Source organism: Aspergillus flavus, chromosome 8, assembly GCF_009017415.1.
Source record: "Aspergillus flavus chromosome 8, complete sequence".
Classification (NCBI taxonomy): domain Eukaryota; kingdom Fungi; phylum Ascomycota; class Eurotiomycetes; order Eurotiales; family Aspergillaceae; genus Aspergillus; species Aspergillus flavus.
Window position 1 is genome coordinate 1,594,890 of NC_092403.1, and position 11,623 is coordinate 1,606,512.

The 11,623-nt window shown below is 47.7% G+C and overlaps 6 protein-coding genes across 6 annotated transcripts; 5 read left to right on the forward strand and 1 right to left on the reverse strand.

Moving 5' to 3' along the window:
* The first annotated feature begins 106 nt into the window (after positions 1–106).
* On the forward strand, positions 107–2,742 carry F9C07_2287387 (cytochrome protein). The gene is made up of 2 exons (XM_041295322.2): positions 107–1,946; positions 2,024–2,742. Exons 1-2 carry the CDS (start codon positions 596–598, stop codon positions 2,167–2,169), a joined length of 1,497 nt encoding a protein of 498 aa, XP_041151220.1. The 5' UTR covers positions 107–595; the 3' UTR covers positions 2,170–2,742.
* Positions 2,743–2,751: 9 nt separating this feature from the next.
* F9C07_1938099 (CCCH zinc finger DNA binding protein) lies at positions 2,752–4,635 on the forward strand. The gene is made up of 5 exons (XM_041295321.2): positions 2,752–2,929; positions 2,989–3,132; positions 3,198–3,245; positions 3,320–3,617; positions 3,679–4,635. Exons 1-5 carry the CDS (start codon positions 2,852–2,854, stop codon positions 4,431–4,433), a joined length of 1,323 nt encoding a protein of 440 aa, XP_041151219.1. The 5' UTR covers positions 2,752–2,851; the 3' UTR covers positions 4,434–4,635.
* A 202-nt stretch (positions 4,636–4,837) lies between these two features.
* F9C07_2205936 (permease for cytosine/purines, uracil, thiamine, allantoin-domain-containing protein) lies at positions 4,838–6,918 on the reverse strand (the record flags this gene model as incomplete). The annotated part of the gene is made up of 6 exons (XM_071509619.1): positions 4,838–5,406; positions 5,538–5,739; positions 5,791–6,166; positions 6,198–6,332; positions 6,379–6,823; positions 6,888–6,918. The coding sequence occupies 6 exons, from the start codon at positions 6,916–6,918 to the stop codon at positions 4,838–4,840; spliced, it is 1,758 nt and encodes a 585-aa protein (XP_071367369.1).
* A 338-nt stretch (positions 6,919–7,256) lies between these two features.
* F9C07_2236989 (uncharacterized protein) lies at positions 7,257–8,249 on the forward strand (the record flags this gene model as incomplete). The annotated part of the gene is made up of 3 exons (XM_071510004.1): positions 7,257–7,617; positions 7,683–8,146; positions 8,199–8,249. 3 exons carry the CDS (start codon positions 7,257–7,259, stop codon positions 8,247–8,249), a joined length of 876 nt encoding a protein of 291 aa, XP_071367370.1.
* A 585-nt stretch (positions 8,250–8,834) lies between these two features.
* F9C07_2287391 (uncharacterized protein) lies at positions 8,835–9,469 on the forward strand (the record flags this gene model as incomplete). Its single annotated transcript, XM_071510901.1, has 2 exons — positions 8,835–9,111; positions 9,132–9,469. The coding sequence occupies exons 1-2, from the start codon at positions 8,961–8,963 to the stop codon at positions 9,467–9,469; spliced, it is 489 nt and encodes a 162-aa protein (XP_071367371.1). The 5' UTR covers positions 8,835–8,960.
* An 899-nt stretch (positions 9,470–10,368) lies between these two features.
* F9C07_2287392 (uncharacterized protein) lies at positions 10,369–11,198 on the forward strand. The gene is made up of 3 exons (XM_041295320.2): positions 10,369–10,705; positions 10,759–10,862; positions 10,932–11,198. The coding sequence occupies exons 1-3, from the start codon at positions 10,529–10,531 to the stop codon at positions 10,969–10,971; spliced, it is 321 nt and encodes a 106-aa protein (XP_041151216.1). The 5' UTR covers positions 10,369–10,528; the 3' UTR covers positions 10,972–11,198.
* The last annotated feature ends 425 nt before the right edge of the window (positions 11,199–11,623 follow it).

Sequence of the window (11,623 nt, forward strand, 5' to 3'; positions counted from 1 at the left end):
AAAAGAAAAAGATCTAACTCAGTCCGCGTTCCATGGAAAGGCCAATCTAAGTGCAGTTCTTTTGATTGATATCCACTCGTAAAACGCCATTGCATCAGCCCATAAGCACACTATCCCTTTAGTTCATCGCCAAACAGCCAACCGGATCTGGCAATGATCCCCATAGATTCTCCATACGAACCATCCAAAAGGGGATTTCGGCCCATCCCGTCATAGGCAGAACCAAACCTCGTCTTGATGACAATCTGGAACATTGACTGTGGGGGTTCAAAACAGACGTGGACTTTCTGCGCATGTTTCTGTTATGCAAACTCTACGAGGCTGGAATGCAACCAAGCAGCATCACTAACCCCTCTCTCAAGCATTACCCCTTGTAGCCATAGTCATCAGGGTTCCTTGGCGTCAATTCTGCTTTAGTAATGTCGCCGATGATTGGCTGCTCGTCAGTGCTGGCCTGATTCTGGAGAACTTGATGCTCTGGACTTGCATCTCGTTGTCTGCACTCATGGACGAGGTAGGGCTTCATAAGTCACGACTGATGGATCTTCACAAAGCCTAAGACTTCAACATTCAATACGTATCGCTTGCAGCAATCATGACATCCGCTACCGCAATCGCGATCGGCATCCTTTTAGCGGCTTTTGTATACAAATATCTCGTTCATCCGTACTGTTTATCGCCAATCTCCAGCGTCCCCAACGCACATTTCACATCACCCATTTCAAATAGATGGATAGAAAAGCAACGCAATGCGGGCAAAGAAGTCCTTACCATCTACAACTTGCACCAAAAGCTCGGTCCTGTGGTCCGATTGGGACCGGATGAACTGAGCGTGAATTCGCTTAGTGGCCTAAAGACAATCTACACGGGCGCATTCGAAAAGCACTCATTTTACAGCGACGTTTTTATCAATTTTCAGACTCCTAATCTAGTTGGAATGATACACAACAATCCGCATGCTCGTCAGAAGCGCATGCTCAGCAGAATCTACTCCAAGTCGTATCTACAGGAGTCGCGGGATCTGCGCGATATCTCCAAGATTATTCTGTCCCAGAGACTGTTTCCAATTCTACGGCGTGTTGCCAAGTCTGGAGAGGCGATCAATGTGTTGCCTTTATTCCAAGCCGTGGGGATGGACTTCACGTCGTCTTACTTGTTCGGCACGAAGAATAGCACTACATACATCTTCCATCTTCCCGAGTGGCAACAATGGTTGGAGGAATATGAGAAGTTCAAATACATGAGTGTACAGGATCGGTATATGGGCTTCATCGAAAGCTGGTGTCTTTCACTTTGCCGCAAAGTCGAGAATAACGACCAGCCGAATGATGTACCTATCGCCACGAATGCAGTGGTCTATAACCAGCTTCGTCAATCGCTTGAGAAGGACCCGGACAGCCGACCCCTCGAGTTAGCTATTGCATCGGAAGTACTCGATCATCTTGTGGCAGGTCATGAAACTAGCGGAATCACCTTTACCTATATGATGTGGGAGCTCTCTCAACACCCAGAGCTGCAAGCCGAGTTGCGCCGAGAGCTCCTCACGCTGACACCGAATCTGAGATCCCTACCCATCTCAGACAATGCAGTGGACCTGCCATCTCTCCCTTCCCCATCAGCGATTGATGCTCTTCCCCTGCTAGATGCAGTCCTGCGAGAAACTCTTCGGTTACATTCCCCCGCTCCAGCGCCATTACCTCGCGTAACACCCGCCTCCCCGACCGGCGTATCAATTGAGGGCTACCACAATCTTCCTGCTGGCGTACGCGTGAGCTCCTCTTCGTATTCCCTGCATCGTATCGAAGAGGTTTACCCTCAATCGTCGGATTGGCTCCCCGAGCGTTGGCTCAAGCCCGAACCCGGCAAGATTCACGATATGCGCCGACTGTTCTGGCCGTTTGGAAGTGGTGGGCGCATGTGCTTGGGTAGTAATTTTGCTCTGCAAGGTAGGTCAATCATGGCCTTCGGATGAATGATACGTATCCACTTCTACATAAACGGTACTAATTGGAGGGTATTACAGAAATCAAACTCGTGATGGCAGCGGTCTACACGAATTTTACAACTTCTATTGTTGACGACGAGGGCATTGAGCAGGACCATGCGTTCATTTCCCTACCCACAGGGCGCAAGCTTATGTTGAGATTTACCCCTATAAAGGAGGCATGATCTGAAGCATGAGGGGTTAAAATGATTATGGATTCAATTATGATTAGAGAAATGAGTGATGTCCTTTCTGTGTCTCGTGTAACCAGCCAGTAGCCGCCCACTACGACAATGATAGCTAATTTACCACGTTACGGTCTTGGTTGATGAGGATATGAAATAGGGGAATGACGATCCTCATCTGTTGTACACCCCGTATAAGAGAAGCAGGCATGCGGCACCATCAATCAAAGGTCTACCTTTGTCTTTGGGTGCCTAATGATGTCTTAGGACGCGTACGACATGTCTACACACTGGCCTACATGGGCCCTCGCTCAGAACTCTGGTCAGGTTGGCCGCAACCTGGCCTAAGCTCACAGGGCGGAAAGACCATTCCTTCGTGCTGTTCTCGTGGAACGTGGTCTCACGAAGTTTTACTGGTTAAGAAGACTTCAAAAAACTTGCTCTGCGTAGCTTTGAGGTTACTCCCAACTGATGTGGCCTAGGTTGTGTTTCTGACGTGTCAATGCATGACACGCAAGGCTGCCATATACCTCTGCCTCAACTATACCCAATGCAATGCTATGTTTATGATAGAATTTTAAATTGTACAATGCCTCTCTCCTGTACATCGGAAGTACAACCGCTGTGTCTCTTAAAGTTTTCTCGGTATCTTGGTAACTACTTCTCCCCATAACTCGGCACGATGTTGGATCTAGATGATATGAGGAGGCGGTATAGAGAGCTGAGCAGTGTTGAAGATAGTAAAGAGAAAATTATCGAGGTTGGTCCGAACATGTATCCAATGCACCGATCGTGTTAACTTAGCCGAATGGTATGCAGGAGCTATTCTCTCAAGTTGAAGAGCTGCGAAAAGATCTCACAAAAGCACATGATGAAGTCGACAACCATAAGGAGCTTGTGGCGATGTTCAAGGACAAGTCAAATAAGGACAAAGAGGCATTGGAAATGAAGAACCGTGATCATGTAAGTCAAGTTGATGACGCCCTGCCTGCTTCTAGGGCGAGTCTGTCTAATATGATACTATTTAGGCTAGACTGAGCTTTATTTCTGTCCTCGTTGATGGTGACTGTATGAACGTAAGTGCCCTGATTCCCTGAGTCCACTATTCTTTCAATACAGCCTTCGTTGCTGACACTTGCTCTATTTTTAGTTTCAGGATAGCCTCATCCAAAGTGGATACGACGGCGGTCAAAAAGCTGTACAGCTTTTGAGGAAAGCAGTCGAGGACTACCTCTTTCAGCTTGACCCGGAGGCAAACCCTAGGATTCAGTGTAAGATCCGTGTATATGCCAACGTGAGCGGTCTGTCAAAGACGTATCGAGATACGAACATTGCCCCTGTCGACGGGACACTAGAGGCGTTTATTCAGGGATTCAACATGGAAAACGGACTATGTGATTTCGTGGACGCAGGAAACGGAAAGGAATGCTCTGACATGAAAATACGAGGTGGGCTATGTATCCCTTGAAGCAGCTGGCATACAGAGTTGCTGACTGGTTTGTTTTTCAGCCCTCTTTGAGCAGGATATCCTCGATGTTCATTGTCAACGTGTTATATTCTGCGCGTCTGCAGATAATGGATATGCACGCGTGCTGGGACCACATCGAGAGTCCGATCGTATCTCCCTCGTCGAAGGACCTTCTTTTGCGCGAGAAATGAAAGATCTGGCACCCCATTTTGCAACCACAAGTTTCCCAGACGTTTTCCGGTCTACAAAAATAATCTCCAGGAGGGTATCCTTCAGCAATGTCACGCCGCCGAGGACACCCCCTCAGAACTACGCTTCGGCAGTGAAAACAACACCACCTCGGTCACAATCAACGTCGGATGTGAACCGACGATCCCCTTCACCCCTTACATCGGCTCGAATCTCTAATAGAAATCGCAGTCCCGTCCAGTTAGCGGTGTGCAAGAATGCGGCAGGCCAGCGTGTCGATCCCCCCTTGCGGTATTCCACCAGGGAAAACGTGGATTCTTTGAAGCAACGCAAGTTGTGCAACCCTTATCATATTGTGGGCTCATGTCCCTACGGGGAAAATTGTAACCATGATCATGTGTCCCGGCTTCGGCCTCAGCAGGTGGAAGATTTGAGGTATATTGCTAGGTTGAGAGTCTGTCCGAGAGGCGTATCGTGTGCGGAGGAGAGTTGTGTTTGCGGTCATCGGTGTCCGAGGGAGAACTGCTTGGGTCCCGGATATAATGGATGCAAGTTTCCCAAAATCATGCACGGGGTTGATTCTTCAATTGTCTCTACTACTTTGTGAGCTGTTACGGCTATGTTGAGTGAGGCCCTTTGGTAGCCCATAGCGGAACCATTGCCATATTTTGAACAGAACTATGACTTTTTGAGCGCATGCTTCGTATTTTTTAAATTTCCACAAGCAGACTAATAATGAGAGTTGTTTCCTCTAGCAAGCAGATCAATTTTCCCATCATCAATCACACGAATAGATTTCCGAGATAGACGCCTAGAAGTCCACAGAAGACATGCCCCGTCCTGTTTTGCATTAACTAGCCGATAGGGGGTAAAGGGATGATAAAAGAGTGATGAGCCCGGAATTCCCGTTATATCTCGACTTGGTGCTGAGTGTACCCTTCACGATAACCACTGTCTTCGAAAGACAAAAAGAAAGAAATACGCAAAGACACTTAACCGTATATCTGTAGCTCATGCGATAGCCCGTTTCATATCTTCGTCTCTTTTTATACCTTCTGCAGCAACGGAATCAAATGCATCACTCTCCCGCCTGGAGACATCAACACCATCAAAATCCATTGTGGTGTCATCTCTGGCTGAATCATGGACATCAATATACTCTCTAGGTTCGTACCAGCCACGAGTTCGCACCATTCCCACGATAGGGAAGCAAAGGCATGATAAATGATAACCAAGGAATGCAATCAACAGCCCCGTCGGGTACGAGCCGTAATAGAACCGTTGAATAGATAGCGGCGCCTTTACACCCAGCTGACTCAGAAATCCATAAAAGCTTGTGGCTATTGAGACTAAATACACTGCGAAGGCACGGAAATTGATTCCGCGCAGGTAATGGTAGCGACCCTCTGGATTCATGGTGTACAATTCTGGGATACAAAGGCGGCCTCGGCGAATCAGGTAATAGTCGCAGAGTAGGATTCCTGCAATGACGGAGAGAAAGATCTGATAGGAGGAGAGAAACTTAATGAAAACAGCGGCTGATGGCAGTAAATACCAAGGACAAATGGCGTAGGATAGTACTGTACTCAGGGCCAATTAGCAATTATAGAGAAGTTAAGATCTCGCCTAGGGGTCCCTTGCCTGCACATATGAAAACGGCACGCTTGACGTTGAGGTATTTGGGAAGCAAGGCTGCTATATCGGTTCCCACTCTGCGTGTGAATTAGATCATAGTGAGTAGCTGCAAAGGGGACATAAAATAGACTTACGGTATGGAGTTCTCGAATATATTGGTGAAGATAGTTGAGTAGACAAACCCAAGAGAGATAAAAAAAGCAACCCGATCGGTTCCCAGCTGTATAGCGATCACCTTCCATGAGACGTTCGAGAATACTAATGGGGTTCCATATAAGCTGAAGCGGTCAGATCAGCTATGAATGAGGGATATTCATGTTGAACCATACCTCTCCAAATATAGGTTCACTGGTAGCAGCGATAACACAGCCCATGATGGCAATGATAAAGTTGGCCACATGAAAGCTGAACACTTGCCCCAAGATAACATCATTCCGCCGTCTAGCATATCGCTGGAGATCGGCAGCATTGGAGACAAAGGTGGCAACGCTTGCAAGCCCTAGCCAGAAGAATTTGGCAACCATCCAGGACTTTTCGGTACCGTGGATTGTTGAATGCGACCGAAGTGTGTGCTTGGAAGATCCAGATAAAGACAGTGTCCAAGCCAGCATAGCGACCGTGGCACTATAATAAGCTACCACTTTGATATATACTAGTATCCTCATCTTGGGGATAGGGATAAATAGAAATGCGCAGTTAAGAAACCTAAATAATGTCAAATCTACCGGCAACGTACAAGACGGCCAACATGGATGGATGCAAGTACCAGAACACGAAAAAGCATATCATTCCTGCACTGGTAAGGGCAGACTTGGCGCCCATGGTATTAGGAATGTTCGCCATCGATGGGAAGATGGAATGAAGCAGTACACTGGGCGAGTTGTTATTAGCGATGACAAATAGCAGGACCAGCATACTTCAGACACTGCGCACCCTGGACAGCATTGACACCGTTCCATACAATGGCCATTACTGCACGGTTAAACGTAGGCCAAAGAGCCCCAAGTGAACCCCAACTAGACCGACAGAGAACAGGGAAAGGGATGCGATACAAAGCACCAGCGCGACCATTCAGAGCCATGAGAATGCCTGCCAAGATCTGTCCACCTAATTGACAGATAATTGACTCCCACATGGACAATCCGACCGTCAAGCCAGTGGAAGCAGCGTAGAGATTGCTCACATTTCCCGATGCCGAGAACCAAAAGGCCAAGTAAGTGATCTGAGTCCATGTTCGGTCTTGTACCCTTGTAGGCCTTAGCGAGTCATTGTCGAGGAATTCAGCCGTCCGAGGGATGCCATCTCGGTCGACACTTTTCACGATCAATCTCTCGTGTAGAGTAGCTAAGAGTTTCAAGGTGACTTATACAGAGAGATGAACCTGCACAGTGTAGTACACAACCTCTCAAGGTGTCATCAAACGGACAGCTCCTACGGGCTAATTTATAGCTACTCATAGCCAGCCCACGGAGTCAGCCGATCTGCGACTCGTTACTTTCTTTGAGGTGGTACAAAAAGACGATAACCCCCGCGGATGGCGCATCAGACAAAGAATCCTCCAAATCACCGGATTTTGAACCCTGATAAAGCTCGGAATATGGCAGGGACGATGTCTTGGGTCAACCAATGTTTGGTTAGGGTTAGGTCATGGCTTATCTCCCCCGCATGAACTGCCGTAGCCATTTCGTCGGCGATTCCCGAGGTAGCGTTAGGTATATATACGTACCGCAGATTCAACTCGACCGTCTTACAATAGATCTCATATCTGAAGTTATTGTTTCCTATTTGCTAAATCATGGCTACGCAAACATACACACAAATCGAACTCTTGAGCGCCAATGGCACGGTGTTGCGCCGCGTATCAACTGCGCCTCCAAGACTGCCAACAAATGATGAAATCCCAATCATTGATCTGGCACCCATCGATGGCACTCTGGATGAAAGAAAGGCCTTGACTTCCAGGATCAAAGCGGCATCCGAGAACACAGGCTTCTTTTATATTCGCAATCATAGGATCCCCGAGGAGCTAATTCAAACCTCCCTGTCGCAAGCAAAGACCTTCTTCGACCAGCCACTAAGTGAGAAGATGAAGATTGATTCTAGTGCCTCCAATGTTTCGTCCGGTTACCATGGAGTGGGGAGCACACAGGTCAATCGTACAGAGACGAGAGGGAAGTCATTCGCTCAAAGATCTCTATTCCTAGCTAACATCCGAAGTCAGATCTCAGCATTTTTGCTCTCGCGCTCGGCGAACGAGAAGACTACTTTGACGATGTCACCAGTCATCCGGGTGCAGATGCACTCTATATCCATTATCCGGGAATACCAGATGTTGCGGCCGACTCAGATATCGACGTTGGCATTGGATCACACACTGACATCCAATGTTTCACTCTTCTCTGGCAGGACAACTCCGGCGGCTTGCAGGTATTGTCTGCTCAGGATGAGTGGCTTGACGCCCGCCCAATTGAAGGAACACTCGTAGTCAACATTGGGGACTTCCTTCAACGCCTTTCCAACAATAAATTCAAATCTACGGTTCACAGAGTATATAACCGTCAACCAGACTCGCGTTATTCGATGCCTTTTTTCTTTGGGTTCAACCCCGAGGCAGTCTGTAAGGTTGTTCCATCCTGCGTGGATGATGAGCATCCGCCTCTGTACGAGCCAATCTCATGCGGTGAAGTATGCTCCTAGTCCTCTGACCAGTTTGTATTTCCTTTGCTAATCCTATTAGTGGCATAAAGTGCGATTGGCACGTTCTCGGGTTCATAATGCAACGAAATAAAGGATTAGAGACTGTCAGTCATTTTCTGTGGACCGACCAACAGCATTGCGATTGTATCGGATCTGTATGTTTCTTTTCGGTTATGATTACTCGGTGGTTCTACGTAAATGAAGAATGTAAAATCATGTGCGCAGGAGCCCTACTCTAGGAGGTTCGAAGTTAGGATGGAGTGCATTAATCTACTGTCTCACACAGTTAATCATTTCCCAAGAATTTTTCTGTAATTCTATACTGGGATTCAATATGTGGACTAGAAGCTCAATTAAACTCTATTACCATTTGCTGATAATTCCTAGGCTTACATTTTCGCTGAAAGCTATGCTAATTACAACTATCAATGGTCAGACCAAGTTTGATCAGGCTTGATGTCTATATGAACTCGACTGCCCATTGTCTGCTGTAGGCTCCAAGGGACTTGACTCGAATCGATACGTTTTAATCCTGGGCATCATTTTCAGGAACTAAGGCTTATCAGAGGACCAGTCATTGATCAACGTGCCCATTTATTGGTTATTTTCCCAAAGGATGTAATCCGCAAGGGCCTTGGCAGAGAGCGTCAACCCCACTCTATATATAAAGTACTGTCCCAATATCCGTTCTTCGTACGGGCCCCAAAATAGACCTGCCCTACATACTACGCGCGCCTTCGTTCAATTCAGAGGTGGCTCGATGCCGTCAACATAGCTTCTATCCATTCATCCGGACATCACAATGCTGCCGCACGTATTCGCGCTCCTGCTGCCACTCATGGCAGGCGGCGCCGCTGCCGCCAACGGCAACAACAACACTAACATTGCTGGTCCTAATGGAGTCATGGATTCGACCTTGTCTTCCCGCGCAATGAGACATATGCGCCTACGCAGTACTTTCCCCTCGTCCTAGCTGCCCGCAATTCTTCCGCCGCCTGGCCGAGCGGCATGATCCTCAGCATGACCATTTGGCCTGACAGCGAGGATACGCCGCCCTGGAACAGCAGATTCAACTTCCCGGCTAAAGGTCACACTTCCGGCGCGCCGCCCTCAGATCCATACTTTGCCATCGCCGGCACCCACTTGACCAACGGCACCGAAGACGGCTTCACTGTCATCTGGTCCGTCCTGCTGCAGGAAACGTGCAGGGAGGACGATTCGAACACAGAGTCGTTCTCCTCGGGCGCGAGTACAACGTGCGCTTTACCACGAAACTCGACGCTCCGTTGCCCGATATTGAGAAAGCGGTGAGTGCTTGCTCGGAGAGCTCGCTTGCGCTTACCCCAGTGCTTGGCTCAGAGAGGGTGTCTGTCCTGTACTAGATTCTGGCTCGGTGACTCCAGCAGCGGCAGAACCTTGCGGCCTGAAGCCTCTCGCACAAGAGCTAGCTGCTAATGTATCTACAGCCATGTTAGATTTGATGGAATGTTCCGAGTGCACTTGGCAGACCATACAAGAGCCGTGCCTTGTCAAGTAAGAGAGCATCGGAATGCCGCGGCAGGGATCGGGTCCAGGGTTGGTGTGGGTAGCGGTGCTTGCTGCGGTTGCATCTCTTCTTCTTTAGGCTCCCCAAGAATTGATAGGGCCCTTGTAAGCAGGTTCAAAATTGAATAGCCCTACTTTGTCCCTAGCCATAACTTAATGTATTAATTACTGAGTGGATATTACAGGTGGACTAGGGTTTCCGCGGCAGTATCCCCCAATCCACGTTGCCTCGGTCTCCGCCTAAGCGATTCCAGAGTGCACACACGTAGGCCAAAGCTTGGCCAAGCCAAGAAGGTCCAAATCTCTCGACTGGCGTTTCCGGTTGAGATTGCTTCGTACATCTCTGGTTCGAGTATTTGGTCCTGCGGTGATGAAATCCGCCTCCTCGGGAGCCAATGCTAGAAGTTAGGCATGTTTCAGACAACGGTACAGTACAAGAGCAGCCCTTCAAGAGAGACTTTTTCTTTCCCATTGCTGGTAGCTTGGCAGTCTTTGCGAATACGAGTGATGCGTAGTCGATCAGTCAATAGCGGGCCAGTAACGTTTAACATAGCATCTAAATGGGACGCCTCAGGAGGAACAAATCCTTGGCTTGTGATACATCATTGGATATTCTCTCCAAGGTTTAGGGAGACATTCCGCCTCAATGGCTTAGCGGGGGCTGTGTTGGATATTCCTTCGGGCAATGAAGATAGAATGAGAGTCATACCCCTATAAATACTGTAGACGATTTACCTGCACAACCGTATCTAAATCAGCATTCTCAGAAGATCCAATATACACTACGCAACGTTCTATCTCTTTGGGACCGCCTGCTACTCAAAAATGTATCTCTCCAAGATAATCTCCATCTCTTTCCTCGCGGCCCTCGCCGGTGCTGCTGCGACACCTTCCAACCTTGAAGCACGCCAGGAGAGCTCATGCAGCCAGGCACAGTCCGCGCTCAAGCAAACATCTCAGCACTACAAATCGTTGGCCGACCAATGGAATGGAAGCGCAAAGGTATGGATCTAATCCAAACTTCGAGTATTCCTTATCTAATATACCACGTTTAGAGGGCGATACAACAACTTCTTTCTCAGTTAAATGCAGAAACTGCCAATATTGCGGATATCTGTGCCAAGCTCGCCGAGGCGGAGAAAAGTGCACATGAATCTTAGTATGTCAAAATTTTATCGCTTTCGCTACGATCATTGAAGGTTATACCGGCTAATGATAGGGTGATTAGCTCCGGTGCTGAATCCGACTTGAGTGATAAATTCTCGTAAAGCGGTGGCATTCAGGTTCAAGAATATGGATGGCTACTAGAAGGTCCACAGAAGATAAATAGCAAGTCTAATATGCGAAGAACTCAAGGCTTCCAGCAACCGTCTGAAGAGAATATGTATCGTATGTTCACTATTCTATATAACATAATATTATTTCACAAGGAAGAACTCAGAGGATCCAACGTGCGCTCTATTCTATAGATGTTGTCATTAGAGACATACATTATAGTAGCACAGCTTGCTGGAATGCTGTTCATTCTTCCTTTGCTCATGGTTGGGTATAGAGCTTGAACCTGCCACGTGCCTGTAGTCTAGTGTACTTGGTTTACTCTATATTCGCATAAATCGTACGCAGCAGCTACTCCTGATTATTCATGAAACTCGTGGTTTGCCAAACTCATTCAGCTATTCTTTAATTTAAAAAGACCAACCTTAGACAGCCCTGACAGCCCGCCTGAGTGTGTATCATTCCATAATATCGGACAAACAACTAAGTCGCCAAATATAATCAAAATTGAATTATTCGGCCCTTAAAGACGCAGTATGTCGACCAGTGATCCTGCAAACGCGCGCCGGAGGGTAGTAATAACTTCGGTGATTTGCAGTACTATGGAGGGGAGATAGACTAAGCACTATGATCCTGTCCAGTTGA

Coding starts and splice junctions, on each gene's coding strand:
- F9C07_2287392 (XM_041295320.2), top strand. CDS start 10,529: ATGTATCTCTCCAAGATAATCTCCATCTCTTTCCTCGCGGCCCTCGCC. Junction 10,706..10,758: donor AATGGAATGGAAGCGCAAAG/GTATGGATCTAA, acceptor TACCACGTTTAG/AGGGCGATACAACAACTTCT. Junction 10,863..10,931: donor AAAAGTGCACATGAATCTTA/GTATGTCAAAAT, acceptor TAGGGTGATTAG/CTCCGGTGCTGAATCCGACT.
- F9C07_1938099 (XM_041295321.2), top strand. CDS start 2,852: ATGTTGGATCTAGATGATATGAGGAGGCGGTATAGAGAGCTGAGCAGT. Junction 2,930..2,988: donor GTAAAGAGAAAATTATCGAG/GTTGGTCCGAAC, acceptor AATGGTATGCAG/GAGCTATTCTCTCAAGTTGA. Junction 3,246..3,319: donor TTGATGGTGACTGTATGAAC/GTAAGTGCCCTG, acceptor CTCTATTTTTAG/TTTCAGGATAGCCTCATCCA.
- F9C07_2287387 (XM_041295322.2), top strand. CDS start 596: ATGACATCCGCTACCGCAATCGCGATCGGCATCCTTTTAGCGGCTTTT. Junction 1,947..2,023: donor TAGTAATTTTGCTCTGCAAG/GTAGGTCAATCA, acceptor AGGGTATTACAG/AAATCAAACTCGTGATGGCA.